Here is a 19,487-nt window from a genome sequence, read left to right as displayed (position 1 = left end):
ATTTTCTGAGTCTTTGTTTGTGGTTGTGTCTTTGATTTTAAAAAAAACAACAATGATCATAGGATGATATTTGATTATTTGATCTCGTTCAAAACTTGTCAGACTTCTACCTCTTACACACACAGCACACACACACACACACACACACACACACACACACAGACACACTGTGTATTCTATCCTTGTGGGGACCTACCATTGACTCCCATTCATATCTAACCCTAACCCTTAGCCATTAGGTCCCCACAACCCCTATAATTACCCCCCCCCCCCCCCCACACACACACACACAGTAATGCAGAAATGCTGGTCTATTGTTTAAAACACACTTCGTAAATGACATGCAGTTAGAAGGGAAAACGTGTTGATGAGACATTAAGTAACTTTTGAAATAAGATTTTCTGTTCTGTCTTTAAAAATGAAAGAATTTCACAAAGAACAGTTTTCTTGGTGTCACGTTGTTGTTCCTTGTTCAAATGAAACCATCAAAAGAAATCAAAAAACATGAGTTTGAAACTTTTTTTTTTTACTTCACAAATGGATAATTGTCTCCCAATTGGATTTTTCATTGTTAATATTGGATTTGTTGTGGTGGAAATAGGTCTACATACCTATTCCATCTCAGTTATGAACAGTGTAAGAAATTTAACCCCTTCTTGTATAACAAACTGGTTCAATGAGTTCCTTTGTAAATATTTGTCCATCCTCAGAAAATATAAGCAAAATTGACATTCCCTCTTTGTGAAAACAAAGAAACAGGATTCTTGCAAAAGTATGTTTGTTCTTTGTACCTCCATAGAATGAGACTACACTGAAAATGGAAGTCTACTTTGCAGATCATGATGAAATAAGGTCCAGTATTGTAAAAGTAGGAATTGTCTCTGTTGTTGAGACCCTCACCCATGTTTTGACTTTGTCCCTCAAAACAGATGTTAAACCCAGTGACCCTACTCTCTTCGTTTCAGCGTACTTACTGTTGTCCTGTATCTGTCTTGTCCTGTAAAGCCATGAATGTGATCAATGGAGAAAAAAACAATGTCAACAGAAATGGGTTGCCATATCCTGCTGAACCTCAAATATTTAGTTTTACTTGCCATTTGTGGCACACTGATTCAAGCAGCAAATGAAAAGCAGTTATTAATGTGTAGATGGTTACAGTAGAACAAGCGCTTTCACAACACAAAAAACATTATTTTGTAAAAAGAATAGAGAAGAAAACATTAAAATATAACAGTGAAATAACTCAGATTTACAACATTAAATTAACATGTAAAGGCCTGATTGAATTAGTCTGTGAAACACTGTACAGTAAGTTTCTGAGAAGAGTTCATTCATGGATTAATCCTTCCTGTATTTTAACTTCATATTACAGCTTAATATATTCACATAACTCATATCTAATAGACTTGAAACTATAAATAATTTATTTTGAAACTAGATAGGCCTTGAAACACACAAGCAGTTGCGCAAACTATGAAATTATCTTTGTTATACAAAGAAAACAACCTCAAACAATGGAGAAGTACTGTATAGATAGTGCCAAATGTAAAAGTATGCACATTATATAATTTGCATCTTTGTGTACCTCTTACATGATAGATTAATCAATCAGTCAGTCAGTCAGTTAGTCAATCAACCAACCCCCTCCCTGACACACAGGCTACTCACCTGACCTCCTAATGATTACAGGACTCAGCAAAACAGGGACTGAAGAACACCAGAGACAGGAAAAGTTAAAAAAAAAAAGCAAATAATTACTATCATAAAAGATAGGCAAAATAGACTCAAATATATAAATACATAGAGATATAAATACATAGAGATAATAGTAGTAATAACAACCATCATCACCATCATCATCATAATAAATAGCAGTAATTTTAAACATGGAAATAAAAACGAACCCAAATCCAAGCTAAAAAAAAAAAAAGGTAGGTTGTGAGTGTGCTTTTAAAAATACCAGCACAAATTGCCCCAGAAATGTGGGCCATAATAACAAATGGTTACCTCAAAAAGGATTTTTGTTCTGACTTTTGGTTTAAATAAGATGTAATACAATTAAATTAGTTAACAACGAGTATTTTTTTAACTGAACATGTAGCACAACTAGTAAATAATAAAAACACATGTTTTTGTCAAAATTGTTGGTTAGGTTTACTCCATAATTGTTCTCTTTGTTTCTGTTCTTCTGCCCCTCGGACCTTTCTTATTACACTTGTATTTCTGACAAAGACTGCAAATACTGGTGATATAAGCGGATAATAACATGCAAATCATAAGCAATAACAGAAGTGGTAAATTATAATAAGATATAGGTTTTAGAATTAAGTTTACCATTTGGTAGAGCTAAATCTTCACACAGCTGACTTACTATTCTTCAGTGTGAGCTGTGTTTTCAACATACTTCCTCCGGCACCCACAGGACGCGCCCACTGCTCTGAACGTACCTGCGCGCAACAGAGCCACGGCACAGGACGCCGAATACTCAGCTGCAAGACATGGCGAGGTTAAGCGAGCATGGGATTCGCCTGAGTTCCGTACGTATATCCAATATTTCACACATGGAATCTGTGTTCTCTTCCACATTAAGTTGCACAGTCTTCGGGTGCAGGGGTTGGAAATGATAAATGCAACTGCGACTGATTCTCTGACGCGTTTGTGATTCTGTCTCCAGATGAGTCCTTCCTTCCTCAACAGCAACTCCACAAGTCACACTTGGCCGTTCAGCGCTGTGGCAGAGTTAATAGGTAGGAAACAAGAAGAATAAGAGGGACGTTGAAACTTTGTATTGTCTGCGCACCTGCACACTCTACCTGTTTTTCATACTTTCATTTCGTGCGCTTTTCCGCTGTGGCGCACAAAGCGCCGTCCTTGTGTTAAAATGGACCGAATGGACTTCCTCTTTCACACGCTCAACGACTTTTACTCCTGTGTTTACGCCACAGTCACTATATGAAGTCCTACTGGAGGTTTTCAAGCCTGCTGTGGTGACAATTATGTTCTTAAGTTAGGTCAAGTGACCTTATTTCGTTGTCGCACGTCTCCGTACGATCCTAATAATATTCTTAACACTGTAATACCGTAACTGCGGTATCCTTTCTGTGTAATCGTTGCTGTTCTGAAGCATTTCTGAGACTTCAGCGCATGCATTTGAGCCAGTGTTTGAACTGATCCTCCATGAGACACAAGTCGCTGTCAACATTGCCGTTCCTCCACTGTGTGCGCTCTCATTGGCTCAGACCTGCAGAGCGACTGTTGGCTGCTGGGTTTAGCAGGAATTGCTATCACTATCAGAACATGACTTACCTAGTGAGTATGTCACAGAGTACGCCAGTGATTCAATAGTTAATGAAGATTAAGACTCTACAGCAAATTCTAACCCTGTAAGTCTAATAGTTGAGATCATAAGATACAACATGTGCTTGGTGATAGATAGATAGATAGATAGATAGATAGATAGATAGATAGATAGATAGATAGATAGATAGATAGATAGATAGATGCTTTATTTGAGGTATCCAGTAGGTCACATGTTACATTCAAGGTAATTAAGAAAACAATGTAGAAAGAATGTGCAATTGACATATACAAATACATATAGATATACAAATCATGCTGGTCTAAGAAATAGAAATAAGGTGCCAAAAAGGCTGGTATTTACAAAAAAGGTGCAAAAATCATTGGTATTTACAAGAAAATACAAAATAAAACCACCAACCTAATATTGTGTAGATTCACCTTGTGCTGCCAAAACAGTTCTGAAGAGTCGGGACATGGATCCGTGGAGTACTGTGGGTTCCAGGGTGGAGATTCTATGGATCTCGTTTTTTCATCCGATGAGTACTTGATCAAACTGGAATCATGAGAATTTAGAAGCCGGGTCAACACCTGGTGCTCTTTGTCGGGTGCCTCGAACAATCCTGAACAGTTTGTGCAGTTTGGCTGAGTGAATCTGGGGCTGGGTGCGACTGCTGTGCACCTCCCATTCTCTGTCACTCTGTTTTCTGACTTTTAATTCTCTATCCGTCACGTTCTAGATAATGCATCCGATCCTGGTGTGTCTGCGAAACAGATCTGGATAGATGCAGTGAATGAAGCTGATCACCTCTGCATCACCTTCACTGATAATGGCAGCGGCATGACCCCCAACAAACTGCACAAGATGCTCAGGTGAGACATGATCACATCCATGTGAAGTAACTGAAAATTGCAAAGCATTTCATAGCACATGGCATCAGAAACACACATAGTTTTGCTTCAATTTCTGCATTCAAGTCACACATTCACACATTCTCCCATCAAATTTACACCTGAGATTCATTTATCAAACTGTCAAATTCTATAAGATCTTCTTCAGTTGTTTTTGCGATGATTCTACTGCTGATTCATGATTACAGTTAACTCTTTAGTGAAAGTAGTCCTAGGTTGTACGTCTGCTTGCTTCCCGTCTCTTCCATTCAGAATAGATTTTAAAACCCTACTGATCGTTTACAAATCCCAGAACGGTTTAGGTCCACAATACATCTGTGATATGTTCAGAGAATACAAACCGAGCAGTCTCTTAGATCCAAGGACTCAGGTCAGCTAGTGTCCAGACAAGGAGAACCAGCATTTAGCTGTTACACTGCAAACAAGTGGAACAAACTGCCAGTGGAGATTAAACTTTCACCAAAGGTAAACATTTTTAAATCCAGGTTAAAAACATTTCTTTTCTCATGCACCTATGCATAAAATCTGCACGGTACCTTTTAACTATCTGCACCTCACAGTAATGCTCTTAATGTTTTATGTAAAGCACTTTGAATTGTCTTGGACATGAAGGGTAATATACAAATAAACTTGCCTTGCCTTGCCTTGCCTTCAGCTTTGGTTTCACAGAAAAGGGCTCAGGTAAAGCCAGTCTGCAGGCCATCGGCGTGTACGGTAACGGCTTCAAGTCTGGTTCGATGCGTCTGGGTCGTGATGCCCTAATCTTCACCAAAAACGGTGGCTGTCAGACTGTGGGAATGCTGTCTCAGACCTACCTGGAAAACATCAAAGCCCAGGCTGTCATCGTCCCCATCGTCCCCTTCAACCAACTAACCAATATCCTTAACATAAGAATGAATGAGACCTACAGGGAAGAAAGAAGAGGATATTTGAACTGGTAGATACACTAACATTATTGTAAACCATCATCATCATGATGATATACAGTGTGACTGACTTGCAAATAGTCAGCCCAGGACTAAACAAAGACGTGACTATTCCAGGTATACAAAGGGACATACAACCATTTCTTCTTCCCGAGTAGCAGATCATATGTTTGTCGCCATGCATGCTGCATTATGTTCTGTCCTTAATTCAGTGCTACAGTCGCTGGTTGTAACTGAGGATTCGGAGGCCAGCCTGGCAGCCATCCTCCAGCACTCCATCGTCAACTCCCTGGAACAGATACAGAAACACTTTGACTCAATTCTCTCCAAAAAAGGCACCAAGATATTAATCTGGAACATCCGCAGGTCAGAATCACACATATGTTAATGCTAAATTTAGGTTGAAGAAACAGTCTACAAGTGTATTAAATGATATATGCTTTTCATTTTACCAGTAGCATGTTAGTACAAGTTCACATGTTCACTTTCTTGTTGAGAATGTTTGATACCATTCTCATGCCTGTCATTTTAATGTGAAATACACTCACAAGATGGTTGTTTTAGTTTAGCTGAAAGACTTAAAGTAGGTGAAACAGCTACTGTGGCTCATTTTGGTTTTTGTTGGAAGTAAACAACAAATATATAATGTGTTAATTTGTGAGGTTTGGCGGTAGCCAGGTTATCTGTGTCAGCCTTGTTCCAGTCTTCAGACAACTCCATGGCTGTAACTTCATATTAAATACACACAAAAGAGTGATGTCAGGCTTCTTCTATAACTCTCTGCAACAAAATAGACGAGCATGTTTCCACAAAATGTTGAACTATTGCTTTAGTTGGAGTTTACACAGAATTTCTTGGTTTGTAAGTGGGTGTGTTGAGTGTTGGTCAAATGTAGCACCTGTTAGGTTCAAGGCTGTGCAAGACAAAGACGAGCAGAAAAAGGCAAATGGGGATGGAACACTCACATATTATATTTGTTTAGGCATGGATTTAGGCAAATCAATGCAAAGTAACACATGTTCAAATGCAAGCCTCCATCTTATTGAGGATAGCAGAGATTTGATGTCTCTTTTCCCTGTGGATTTCTTAAGAAAACAATTCAGAGTGTAGAGTTAAATTGTTGCAAACTGCTAAGAAGCAGTTATTCAAGTTTCTTATATCTCCTCTTTCACTTCCTCTTCACACTGGAGATAGAGAAGTGTCACCACACTGATGATTATCATCCAATACTAAGTACTGCACTTAAAAAGATGAGTCAAAGTGGTTCACTTGCAGCAATTAGACACATTGTAGAGTTGAATCCTAATTCTGTGACCCATAAAACTTACTTTAAAGTCATTAGTTTAACTTTACATTAAATTTGAATATCCTTTTGACATAGTTCCAATGAAGTGAAACACAATGTGCCATGAACTGTTCTAACAACTGCGTCCTTTTATGTTTTTCTTCAGAGCCAAAGATGGTAAGACGGAGATCGACTTTGAGACTGATCCGAGTGACTTTCGTTTGCCTGAGATTCAGATTGAAGAACTGAAGAAGGGCCCGAGGAACAGCGGATCATTGAGACCTGAGCACAACATCCCAGACATGCATTACAGTCTCAGGGTGAGTTGGTTACAATATATCATCAAAGATAGAACTGTGTAGGTATTGGTAGTGAAAGCATTTATCAGACATTCATAAGACAGTGCAATAGTTTTTAAATTCTATAATAATCAGGCTCGTTTGGACACTTCGACACATCTGGGTTGACTTAAGGGTGAAGTTTAGAGCAGAGTATGGGGTAAGAGTGGTTGTGGGTAAAGTATCAGTACTGACAGGTGGGAAGTTCTCGGTTTACCTGGTGGTCTTAAATAAACACTTGGAACTCCCCAGCAGTCAGTTACAGCGGAAGTAGCCTGACTTACAGGATGTACACTTTGGGTGCTTTGGCCCTAAACTGGCCATGCATTTCACGTGACTTTCGTGTGATGTCATCTTTTTGCTACAACTTCACATAACAACAACCTCTGGGCAGTAACCTACCACACAGAAAATGTCAAGTTTTGGTCGGGATTTGGACCATGCAGTAAGGTAGACTTGCTAGTGTTTCACATTTTAATCACAGTCCTTGCTGCAAATCCTCCCCCAAAACAATTCCCGCTTCACTATTTTGAGGGAATGCTAAAGCTGCATTCTCCACTAAAGAAATACAAACAAGTCAGATCATTTTTTAAACTTTGTCTATAGTAGAATGCTAATGAAGTGCAGTCAGATCGTTCTGTAAGGCACAATAGACTGACAAAGCCTTTTGGATGAAACATCTTTCTAGTTGCCTTCTTCTTAAGTACTTTTGTGCCATGAAAGTTTTGAAATCCTAAATAACACACCTCAGGGGTAATCAAGAGTCTTAACAGAGAGTGTCAGACCTAAAAGTGAATTGGAGGTTTGTTGAATTAAAAATGTCTCACCTTTTCCATTCTCTCTTTGTGTGTTTGTCCATCTTAGGCCTATCTGAGCATCTTGTACCTGAAGCCGAGGACACAAGTGATACTGAGGGGGAGGAAGATTCTGACCAAGCTGGTGTCAAAGAGGCTGATACACATCGAGCACGACGTGTACAAACCTCACTTCAGTGTATCCTGACGCTGTCTTTGTATCACCTATATTTACATGCAGAGGGAAAGTGGGAAGCTGGTGGCTTTTGGAAATGAACCAAGCAGTGTTGCTTTTACTGAGATCTGACAAGGCAGAAATACCTTGTGGTATTTAACAGATGTATGAGGGAAGATAAAAACAAGCACCACAACTCCAGATCATGTTTTTCATGTCTACTGAGAATGCATGATCATTTAACTTTCGTATTTGTTGATTGTCAGACTTGTAAAGGGTTGTGGGACTTCAGATTAGCAACATAACACTTTTTGTTAATTTATTTTTTTAATTTTGGCCGAACATATTGCACACAGCATAAGAGTGAAGATTTTGGATATAAGACAGGTATTTACACAAAATTCTTTGTACAGGATACAAATGTACTCGTCTTTGGGCTGTTGCTGGTTTTTGTTATGAATTTCTATAATGGAAAAACATATTCAGTTTGTTCCGTGGTATACATTAAAACTTTTAATCCACCAAAACTGTCTTGAGGAAAGACTCAGAAATCAGAACACTGAAATATGCTGCATTCTTCATAATATATACAAATACACAATGAATAATTTAAACACCTAAAGTCTCAAGGCGCTTTACAGAACACATATGCCTGAACCCCTGGCATATGGGTTCTTGTTTGCAAAATATTCACATGACCAGATTTCATTCTATGTCCTACTAATGGTCCAGTGCTTTGCCTTAACTGGTGTCTGTCAGAAAGAGAAGGTGAAGGTGACCTTCGGGCTGAACCCCAAAAACAAGGACCACTACGGCATCATGATGTACCACAAGAATCGGCTCATCAAAGCGTATGAGAAAGTCGGCTGCCAGCTTAAGGTGAAGTAAAAGGAATACTCTGCATATCTTTAAACATGAGCAGAGTTTTGTTTGTTTGTTTGTTTTATCCTGGTTAAATCTCCCTCTTCATTTTCCTCCAGGCTTCGGGTCAAAGAGCAGGAATCGGGGTCATCGGCATCATCGAGTGCAACTTTCTCAAACCTGCTCATAACAAGCAAGACTTTGAATACACCAAAGAATACAGGTATGATACACATGCAAAATGAATCATACAAGATGTTTTTGCTGTTAAGAGTTCCTACTTGGAATATACTCATGAAGGCATAGTATATCGAACTTCTTTTCTCCAATGAGAGTCACTGTCATTACATATTCACCTAATATACTCTTCCTTGTGCTGTTCGGTTAATGACATTAGTATAACCGGTTACAGGTATTTACTGTTTTTCACATTTTCTGCTTCTAAGACTTACCCTCGGAGCTTTGGGACTAAAACTCAACGACTACTGGAAAGAGGTGACGGAGAAGAAGGCCAGAGAGCGAGAGTTTCAGGCTGTAGACAGAGATGAAAACAGCGCTGATGAGTGAGTTTGTTGTCACAGTGCAAGCAGAGAAAATGTGTCTTCACAGCTTGACTCCAGCAACGCCTCCTGTTACAGTCGACCTGTGGAGTTCTGGTCACTCCTGTGTTCTGTTGGGAGGCAGAGCCAGAGCCTGATTACGTTTCTAATTCCAGATTTAAGAGAAATTTTTGAGGCAATTTCTACAGTAATGTAGATTTTTGCTGTTTTTCTGTATGTTAAGTGTCTTCGGGGAATATTTTTATACACACTTAAATTCAAATTCCTTTTATTACTATCATATTTTTACTTAATTTTCTATGTGCCACTGAAGGAATATGTGTGTTCATTTGGTCCAAATGGCTGTAAATGTGTTTTTAATACTGTTAAAACTACTAGAAAAGTGAAAGCAACTTGTTCAAGTGATATCCCTCCCTCTCATGCAGAACCTTTGCAACAAAAAGTGAAAATAGGTATTGTTTTTCCAAGGCTCGCAACCAGAGATCAGTCTCTGGGTGAAGGCAGGGAACGCAAAGAGCCTTTCAAACCAATTTAGAACATAAATAATTTATGTGATGTACTAAAATGGAAAATATACATGGGTTCAGCAGAAAATGTTTCATCTTGTACTTAGCTCTTGATCGGATGTGTTCATGTGGACGAATCTCGACTGACTGAGATAATTTGCTTACAGGGGTCCCATGTGGTTACAGTGTGAAGAGTGTCTGAAGTGGAGAAGCGTCCCTGCGAGTCATTATGATGTCACTCCTGAAAACTGGAACTGCAGCCAGAATCCCAACCCACGTTACAGGTTTGCGTTTCTAATGATTGTTGTTGAACAGTAAACAGTGTCTGATGAATTACCATTAGCAGTACTTCAGCAGTGTTAGACTGGTTTAACTGGGAAGAAAATCATTTTTTTGCAGGTGTTTTATGAGCTGGAACAGTTATGTTCAGAGAGAACTCAAAAATGTGTTTTGCAGTGTGATAAACGTCTGATGTCATAAATCGTAAAAGAAAAAAGGCAGTTGGATTTCTTTTTACATGTAACAGTTGAGTTTTACAAAAATGAAAAAAGAGCAGGAATCAACACATACAGTATATTCCGAGTGCCCACAGGTGCACAGGCCCACCAGGAGAAAAAAGGGTGACTCCACATATTGTTAATATTTTGCTTCTTCCATATTTAAATGTGTCTGCATACTTCTCTCTTGCTTTGTGTTTGCCTGCAGTTCAGTCAAAAAGTGCCTGAATTTTGACCACATGACCTTTGGAACACAGAATTTACTTATTATAGTTGTTTTTTTTACAGAATCCGATTAGAACAGATGATTTACTTTTGCCAAAATTTATAATGAGACATACATAACAAAGTGATTTTGACGAAATATCACAATTTGAATTTTCTCAAAGAAATGGCACTTGTTACAAGCGGCAGTGGTTCCGTAACCATCTGGAAGTTGAACATCTGACTATTTTTTTTCTCTGATAAATGATAGTATTTTGTTGATTGTTATTAAAGATAGCATGCTTTTTACGCCCACTGACAAGCTTTGGTGGTAAAGTCAGCACAGTTCCTGCTGCTGCTGACTCTTTGAGAATCCAGTTAGAGTTCAGACTAGTTAAGAGAAAACTGATATCTATATTTCACAACTTCACACCTCTTAAATCCCAATCCTAACCTCCTTACCTGGTCGGTATCCTTCACCTACCTTTCAAGATAACTAGAATGCAAGACAGCAATACTGAACATGAACCACAATATCCCCAGTATGAATACACATTACACATTATTGTCTCTGCTGTCCTTAAAAAGTAAAATAACAAATATTAATAAATAATAAACATGCTCATATCTCTGACTGCCTTGTATGATGCAACGCCTCACTACTAGAAGCCAGGGTGTGGGTGTCTGTGCTGGCTAAAGTGAACTTTAGCAGCAGTTTCTAAGCCAGGCCTCTTTGTCTTTTCAGAAGCTGCTCTTCACCAGAGGAAGCAGAGGACAGCGAGGAGCTGTTAACACCCAGCTACCAGAAGAACCACAAGAAACTGTAAGATCACATTTCTGTAGAACGCTTTAACTTTGCGTGAGAATTTGTGTATGAATGAACGTTTCAATCTGCTGTTCTTTGTGCTCGTGTATGTGTGTGAGTTTGTGTGCTGTTTTGTGGTTTCCATCTGTCAGTTTTGTGCTCTTATTTCCGGTGGTTGTCCACGTGACTCTGCATGTGTGTGACAGAGGGAAGTAATTTTGCTAAACTCCACCTAAACAAAGTTGGTCTAACATGAGACTAAGTCAGGTGTTCTGTACATAAAGACTCATGATGGCAACACAGTTTAATAAGCTAAAAATGCTAAAAATGTTGTGAGCATTAAATTATGAATGACTTTATATGAGTTAAAGTTGCTGTAGATAGCTGACATTACGGTTTACAAGCAGTGTTGCCAACCATTTTGGCACGACACCAAAAGCTCATAAGTTCACGGGTGCGCTCATGCTGCCCAATCAAATCTCATGTCAAATAAAATAAAGAAAATGTGAGAAATAGGTGACATTGTAATAATTACAGAGATTATATTTTTGTGGAGGGCTGTACAGTGGATTAGTGGTTAGCACTTTGCCTTGCAACTAGAAGATCCCTGGTTAGTCTCCCAACCTTCCCAGGATCTTTCTGTATGGAGTTTACATGTTCTCTCTGTGCATACATGGGTTTTCTCCAAGTACTCCGGCTTCCTCCCACAGTCCAAAAACATGCTGGGGTTAATTGGTAGTTCTAAATTGTCTGCAGGTGTGAATGTGTGAATGTGAGTGTAGCCCTGTGGTAGACTAACAACCTGAAATTTGGCACCAAGAACATGCAAAATAACCACACAAAGTACCAAGAACACCACAAAAGGACCAAAATTACTACAAAACTGGTAAAATTGCGACAAAAACTCAAATTCAGCACAAAAAATCTACCAAATTGCACTTATGTTCTTTCCTAACTTCTTCAGAATCATCTGGTTCTTCATCTCCAGTAACTATGTTATTGATCTGAGTTCTACCTTCATACTGTGAATATTTCCAGGTCCTTGAAGTCTATAGAGGTGGATCCAGATTTATCACTTTTTAATCTACTTTTTCCATCATTTCTGAGTCTCAGAATGTCATCAGTACAGCGGATAGACATGACATTTTATAAGGAAAGACAGGTGTCCCTTGCCTTTGCCCTAAGTCAGCTGGGATAGACTCCAGCCCCTCTAATGAGGATTAAGTGGTGTATAGATAATGGATGGATGGATATTTTTATGTCAACTCACTGAATAATATCTATCTGATCGAACTAAGATAATTTTGTTTCTTTTTATTGCTTTTCAACATCTGATTATGGTCAGTTTAATTTGGCTTTTTTGACAAGAATTTGCCCCCAAAAAAGAGACTCTTTCATGTCAAATTGAAAACATTTCTAGAATGAAATGTCAATTAAATGAAAACATAAAATGTAAAAGTGATTAAGTATTGGTCCCATTTAGATCAGTATTTAGTAATTGTTCCTTTGCTGCAGTTACATCATTGAGCCTGTTTGGATAAATCTCTGTCAACTCTGCACATCTGAACACTGCAATTTTAACTCATTCCTCTTCACAGATCTGTCAGGTTGCACAGAGATGATGACTACACAACCTTTTTCAAGTCCAGTCACAAATTCTCAATTTGAATGAGGACTTAGCTCTGACTTGACCTCTGGAGAACATTTGCCTTATCGTCTTTAAAGCACTCCTGTGGAGCTCTGGCTTTGTGATTTATGACTGGAAGTCTGCTTCAAGTCATTGTCATGCTAGCAAAACAAATCTTCTCCCGAGTGACTGTTTTCATGCAGACTACATCAGGTCTTTCTCCAGTATTTCCTTACACTTTCTGCATCCCTGTCTTTACCTTTAAGTCCTCCAGGGATGGTGCAGAGAACCTCCCTCACATCATGATGCTGCCACCACCATGCTTCACAGTGGGGATGGTGTGTTTGGTATCTGACAAGTATAGCTTCTAGCCTGATGGCCAAAAAGCTGAATTTTAGTGTCACCAGGGCAAAGACCCTTCTTCCATTTGAGTTCAGAGTCTCCCACATGCTTTCTGGCAAACGCTCGACAAGATTTAATATGAGGATTTTTCCAGCAGTGACTTTCTCTTTGCAGTTCTCCCATTGAGCTTTGACTGGTGAAGAACAGGCCACAATTGTTGCATGCATAGTCGCTCCCATCTCAGTCACTGAGGCTTTCACACCTTCAGAGGTGTCGTGTATGTCTTGGTGTCGTCCCCTACTACTCTTTCTTACACGGTCACTCGCTTTTTGAGGACAGCCTGCTTTAGTCAGATTTACACATGTTCATATTCCCTCAGTTTCTTAATGATGGATTTAAATGGACTCCAGGGGATTTTTCTTCTATTTATTCCTTGACTTTTGCTTTTTAGTAACATTTTTACAGAGTTGCTTGAAGTATTAATAGTTATAGTTAGGAGTACCGGTTCACCAGTGACTGAACGTACCAGATACAGGTTTCTTTATACTGTAGTCACTTGAGACAAATTTAACAGTTGATCTCCATTTCACTAATTGTGTTCCTGCTAGTCACTTTGAAGAGGGTAAATGCTTATTTTATATGTTATATTTATTTGATAATTGACATTACTTTAGCGAAATCTTTTTTCACTTTGAGGTGAAAGTTTGTTTTTATTTTTTTTATCGACAAATTCTTGTCTATAAAAGCCTAAATAAATTGACCATGGTTCAGTTTTGAAAAGCAATTAAAAGGGAAAACTAAGGTGAGTGAATTTATATAGGCACTGCAATGAGTGTCTCTTTGTTTTCCCCTTACAGAGAGCACCCCAAAAGCAGAAAACGAGAAAAGTCATTAGAGGTAAGTGAAGTATCTTTCGTGTCACTGGCAACTTAACTGCCAATGTACAGTGCATTTCTTGCTACATTTAGTGTGTTTGGTTGTGTGTGTTGCAGGTTTGTCAGTTCCAGGAACCAGCAGCTAAACATCAAAGCCTCTCACGCAGCTCATCAGAACCAGTCCAGCCCACCTTCCAGGACACACACACACCTGAGCATGCAACCACCGTGCTTCGGCGTCATACAGATGATACGACACTTAAGCATGCTGAGACAAACACAGATCGCCTCACAGATCATCGCCGAGACACACTCACAAATGATGCACAGACACAGTCGGTCACGTACATGGAAGAGAAACCTGCTGGAAGTTACACAGGCATTAAAGACAAGAATGAAACCAACGTGGGAGAGACGCTTGTGGAAAATGAAACAAACGCTCAGAAGCTTGGAGATGAAGAAGAGTGTCACAAAAAGAAAAACGTGGAGGAGCACACGGACACTTTAAGGTGAGACATATAGACGATCAAATAGCAAACACATTATTTCCACCAGTGTGATGTATTAATGCAGCTTTATTGGCTGATGTAGCGTTCTTCAACCAGCCTCCACTTAAAAAAGGTCGAACATCTCAACACTTTAATGAAGGCTTGACAGTGTGAGATACAAATAACTTCAATGAATGAATTAAATTTAACAGAAAGAGAAATGGCAGAGTCATTGCATGGAGACACTGTTGTGAAAGAAACAACAATAAAGCAGGATAATAAGATAGGTAATTATATATTTATAGGTGCTCATTAAAAGCACAACAAGGTGAGATAAGTTGATCAGGTCTTATAATTGATACAATACAGCACGACTGCTGTGGACGAATGGGATGGACGGACAGAGTTAGGAAATACCGCAGAATCAAACAGATTAAGTAATGTGTAATTTTTCTCCTCTTTCTTGGATAATTTAATGTTTTCTGCTCTGCAAAATGAGACGCAGTACCATCACTGACATTATTCAAAATCTACAATATTGTCTGGCCACTGTTTCCTAAATTCAAAACATAAAAAAACAAAAAAATATTATATAAATTCGAGGTCAGCTTTTTTCTGATAGATATCGTTTATGTGAACTTTTTTGAAATGAAATGCAAATGACAGTAAGCTTTCTGTTTGCAGATTCATTAGAATGTCACCATAACATGACATGAACATAATAAAAAATACTGGTCATGCATTCCTCAGTATGATGGATCACTGGAAGGTGGCGAGTCAAGTCGTTTTGGAATGGTTTGAAATAATGTAAAGAATGAAAAATGTGCAGTTTATGAACTAAAAACACATGTACACCTTTAAGCAACTGACTAGCCTTTGTTTTTTGTAGCCACAAGAGGTCGTCAGAATCATTACCTTACTTTGTGAAGAAGAAGCGCTACCTTTGCGAGGACCAGCAGCCTGACTCAACAAATCTACCAGATGAGCTGCTTACAGGGAAACAAGCAAACATATTCAAGATAGTGTCCACAGAAACTAACAGAAAGGACAGCGGAGGCCGAGCAGAGAATTCAGACACACTGCAGCAAACCCCCAGCAGCCTCACCTGGACCCACTTGTCCGCCTCCACCCAGACTGTGGTGGTTTCCCCGCTGAGCCGAACAGAAGGTTCACACAGCAGGACGCTGCGTTCAGAAGCAGGCGAACGGGAAGCCAAAGTGCAGAGGCTGGCCGGGTTGGAGAAGGAGGTTCATAGGCTGCGGAGCCTTCTGGGTCTGCAAATCACAAAGACAAGTCAATGCACAATGACGTGTTCTGACAGCAGCTCAGAAGAGCCAAAACAAAAGGCGGTGAGATCGTCAGCATCCTCAGCAAGTACAGAGGTCGGCTGCCAAACAGACATGGCTGAGGTCAGCACAGTTTATACCAGGAGTTTTAGGCTTATTATGACAGTAAATTAGAAAACCTTTAATTTAAAGGAATGTTTTACACAGTTAATTGCTTTGGAATTAAGCATGAATTTTCTTTTTTTTTTGTTTGTTTTTTGCCAAGCAGTGTAGAATAGCCACTTTTGCAATACTAAGTTAATTTTTCTTCAAATGTTTAATAATGCAGCTAAAGGAAACATGTTTGATATTTTTTGCAGCATTTGTTTGATTAAAATCCTCTTAACTGAACTAATCTGTTGAAAAATACAAACCTAAAGTTAGCCAAAGTAATAATCAGTGAATATTTACGCTATAAATAGCGTAAATGACTGGTGATTACCTCAATTACAAGGTGTGCAAGGATCAGTGTTGTGCAACCGAAACAATCCCAGCACTTCTTTAAGAAAAACAACAGCTAAAGGCAACATAGCTTGCTTTTTTTTTTGTTTTTACAGCCAACTATATTTGCTCACAGTCAGTTGTCTTAAGTATTCTTCTCCCACCCCTCAGTGCTCTACTTCCTCATCCTCCGGTCCAGTTCAGGCTGCAGGACCCCAGGGGCTGCTGGTCCAGGCTCAGAAAGCTGTATCAGAGCCAAAGGATCAGTCCGAGCAGAACAAAGCCAAGAAGAATGAGAGTCAGAGCAGAACGAAAGTCAGTGACAGCGAGGACTGTGAGGACAACAGGTGAGTTTTGTAGACGGACGTGCACCTGCTTTTACATACAGAGGCACAAAGATGTCCTTTATTATCCCCATTTTTGCATGTGGCTCCTGCACTGACGTACCTATGAATGTAAGTCCTCTAACTGAAAGATTATGGTGGTGGACAGAATGAATGTTAGCTTTTATCATTACCAACACTTATTTCTCTAAAACCTAAATGCTTTTGTGATATAATGCGGATTTATCTGACATATATGAATATTAACATTCAGACCCTGTAGTATTATATACTGTTGAAATTTACATTGCTAATTTAAAATTGAAGGTTAACATGACATAATATGATGTAAAATACAATATTATGTAGAATGAAATACCTGACTGGCCCTTTAATATTATATATTCAGATACCAAAATTAATATCCAGATACCGCCATAGCAAATGAATATTCGAATATTCGGGATATTCAGGTCCAGCCCTACTGACAACATTATACCTGGAAAACCCAACAAAGAAACAAAAAGCTTTCTCTGTAATAAGCACATTTTAGTTTAGATAAACAATTCCCTTTCAGTAGATGGATGTAATATTCATAGTAATAATAATCAGTGACAGAACAAGTATTCAATGCACCTATTACTCACATTAGTGTAGAAAAAAATTATGACTTACATGTAAAACACCGTAATTAAATGTAATTAAATTTTTAAATTATAATTCTCCTCATTATAATTACTATGCATTTGTATAATTATTATTTAGTGATGTCCTTTTATACATTGTGGGGAAAAAAGTTTCCTAGAAGGGAGTTGAGTTATTACCATTCCTCGCTTTAATAATGAAGCTGTCGTCCAATCAGATCAGCACAGGAGAATCTCCGCGACATCCGCAACAACGTGGTGGTTCTTCTCACGGCCCTGCTGCCCCAACTAGACCTGGCCGGCATCAGTATGGAGACCACCGATGTAGACAACATCCTGCAGCAGATCATTGAGGTCAACTCACTAAAACTATGATCAGGACTCATCTCAAGAGGAAGATGTCTTTAGTGACTTGTTTTTTTTGTAATTTTTTTATACAAAGTTTGGTTTGATACAACTATGTGTAAGCTACATATACAGCATGCTGTTGTAATTATCTTTAAATGCTCCCTTGGAAGTCAGTGTCATGTTTGAGTGAAAGGATATGACCTGGTCCAAAAATAACTTCAAGATTCCTCATTGTAGTGCAGGAGACCATCCAGATGGTTGGTTGATGTGTTTCAAATGCATCGAAGTCTTGATAAGTGTGTTGTTCTGTTGTTTGTTTTACTTCTGTTTTATTGAAATAAACCACTTATGTTTTCTATCATCAGTTCTATCTAACTGATGAAGTAGTTTGTTTACTTATAACTAATAAAGAAGAATCCACATGTTTGCATTAAAATACTGAATCTACTTATTGTTTACTGCCTCTTAGCTTTTAAACCATGTGCTCTACATCAGTGTGGTGCAGTACCTGTTTTCACCAAAAGGTGTCAGCAAAGCCTGCTAAAGAAAACGTGTTTCTCATGTCCACATTTTGACAATACAGTCATTCTCTGTATAATTGTGTGAAAACTAACTTGTATTGTTTGTTTAGTGTAGTGTGTATGTTATTATATTGTAGTCCATCATTAACAGTGCACCACACGTTCTGGCAGGTTTGCTAGAGGCTAGAACTTCTCTGTTATCTGACAACATCTATACAGCAGCAGATATGAAGCTATTTGCTGCATGCACTACTAAAGGTGACAAGACATATTCATGTAGAATTAAAGTTTATTACGACAAGCAATTTAAAGTACTGGTTTCTGAACTCCTTATAGCCTATTAATAACAACAGTTGTGCAGTTCAGAAAATGTGCAAACCAATACTTCAATACATAGCAAAGTAAGCAAGTAATGTCAAAGTAAACAAGCTGTTGATAAATGAACTGTAGTAGAGATGCTCCAGCAAGGATCAAGCTGTACACTGTAAAACAAACAAAAAAGTCTCTAAAAAGTTTAAAAACATGGTGAAAATCTGGCAGCTATGACAAAAAATACATTAAAGTGTGGTGGAATACTTCAAATATTGAAAACATGTAAAATGAAAACATTTTTAAGCTAATTTAAATATAGTAAAACTAAAGAACAAATTGCTACTTGTAAAAATATTCACTTTTGATATTGACATTGTTTACAGTTTTGATCTGTTGTTTGCTGTTTTCTACAGTCAACATTTAAAGTAAACCCTAATTCTCAGATTTTACTACATATTGTATGTAACTTAATAAATTAGAGAAATCTGTAAAATAACACTTCACCATTTTTCAATCCTTGATAAACATTTTTTTTAAATGCAAATACATGTAAAAATTGTATGTTCAACTGACCAAAACAGGGAACATCTTCAGTTAAAAACTGTTAAAACCTCTTTACAATGTTGTTTTTTTTATTGATTTATTTTACAATCAACGTGGAAATGAATACTTTTTCCCTTGCTTTTTCTAGGTATTATGTGTAATTAATGATCAGGGAAATTGGTTAAATGATAGTTCCTGATATATATGATTCAAATTTCATATAAATCTGCAAAATGGCAAAAGATAGTTGATATGTGCAATTGAACAAATTATCTGCAAACTACAAACTTCTTGATCCAAAAATGTAAGTTCAAAACAATATGTAACGTTTTCTTTTCATTTTTAACAGTGTAGCAGGATAAATGTCAGATGTTTTTCACAACCTGGCAACCTAAAATACTGTTAACAAGTGGTTATTTAGTCAAACTGTTCCAAAAGTTACAGCTAAAAAATGTTTAAAAAAATAAATAAATCCTAAAACTTTCGACAACGTAGCTGGATTTTTTTAAATTTTCATTATTTATTTATTTATTTTAAT

At 38.1% G+C, this 19,487-nt stretch overlaps 1 protein-coding gene and 2 long non-coding RNA genes across 4 annotated transcripts in view; 1 reads left to right on the top strand and 2 right to left on the bottom strand.

Annotated features, from left to right (window-relative positions):
- Positions 1–131: 131 nt before the first annotated feature.
- LOC110964858 (uncharacterized) lies at positions 132–4,663 on the bottom strand. Of its 2 annotated transcripts, XR_002596620.2 has the most exons (4): positions 4,551–4,663; positions 3,719–3,853; positions 2,372–2,729; positions 132–1,707 (listed from the first exon to the last, which is right to left on the bottom strand). It is a non-coding gene; the product is annotated as an uncharacterized LOC110964858 (long non-coding RNA). The 2 variants fall into 2 exon arrangements; XR_007944568.1 differs by lacking the exon at positions 132–1,707 and having other exon boundaries at positions 1,730–2,729.
- Positions 2,446–19,433, top strand: zgc:152774 (uncharacterized protein LOC553526 homolog). The gene is made up of 17 exons (XM_022213696.2): positions 2,446–2,537; positions 2,675–2,747; positions 4,038–4,170; positions 4,865–5,085; positions 5,354–5,501; positions 6,587–6,740; positions 7,623–7,751; positions 8,487–8,606; positions 8,708–8,811; positions 9,035–9,151; positions 9,822–9,938; positions 11,101–11,178; positions 13,987–14,026; positions 14,122–14,513; positions 15,382–15,901; positions 16,430–16,605; positions 17,444–19,433. Exons 1-17 carry the CDS (start codon positions 2,499–2,501, stop codon positions 17,598–17,600), a joined length of 2,718 nt encoding a protein of 905 aa, XP_022069388.2. The 5' UTR covers positions 2,446–2,498; the 3' UTR covers positions 17,601–19,433.
- Positions 4,968–19,487, bottom strand: part of LOC110964859 (uncharacterized) — a 34,203-nt gene continuing 19,683 nt past the window's right edge. The window contains exons 3-7 of the long non-coding RNA XR_002596621.2: positions 17,406–17,561; positions 16,393–16,502; positions 15,598–15,766; positions 5,271–5,424; positions 4,968–5,113 (exon numbers count right to left, since the gene is read on the bottom strand). This is a non-coding gene — a long non-coding RNA (uncharacterized LOC110964859). The remainder of the gene's footprint in view (positions 5,114–5,270; positions 5,425–15,597; positions 15,767–16,392; positions 16,503–17,405; positions 17,562–19,487) is intronic.

Source organism: Acanthochromis polyacanthus, chromosome 10 (assembly GCF_021347895.1).
Source record: "Acanthochromis polyacanthus isolate Apoly-LR-REF ecotype Palm Island chromosome 10, KAUST_Apoly_ChrSc, whole genome shotgun sequence".
Taxonomy (NCBI): domain Eukaryota; kingdom Metazoa; phylum Chordata; class Actinopteri; family Pomacentridae; genus Acanthochromis; species Acanthochromis polyacanthus.
Note: the sequence above shows the minus strand (reverse complement) of the source record. Positions and strands in the feature narration are given on the sequence as shown.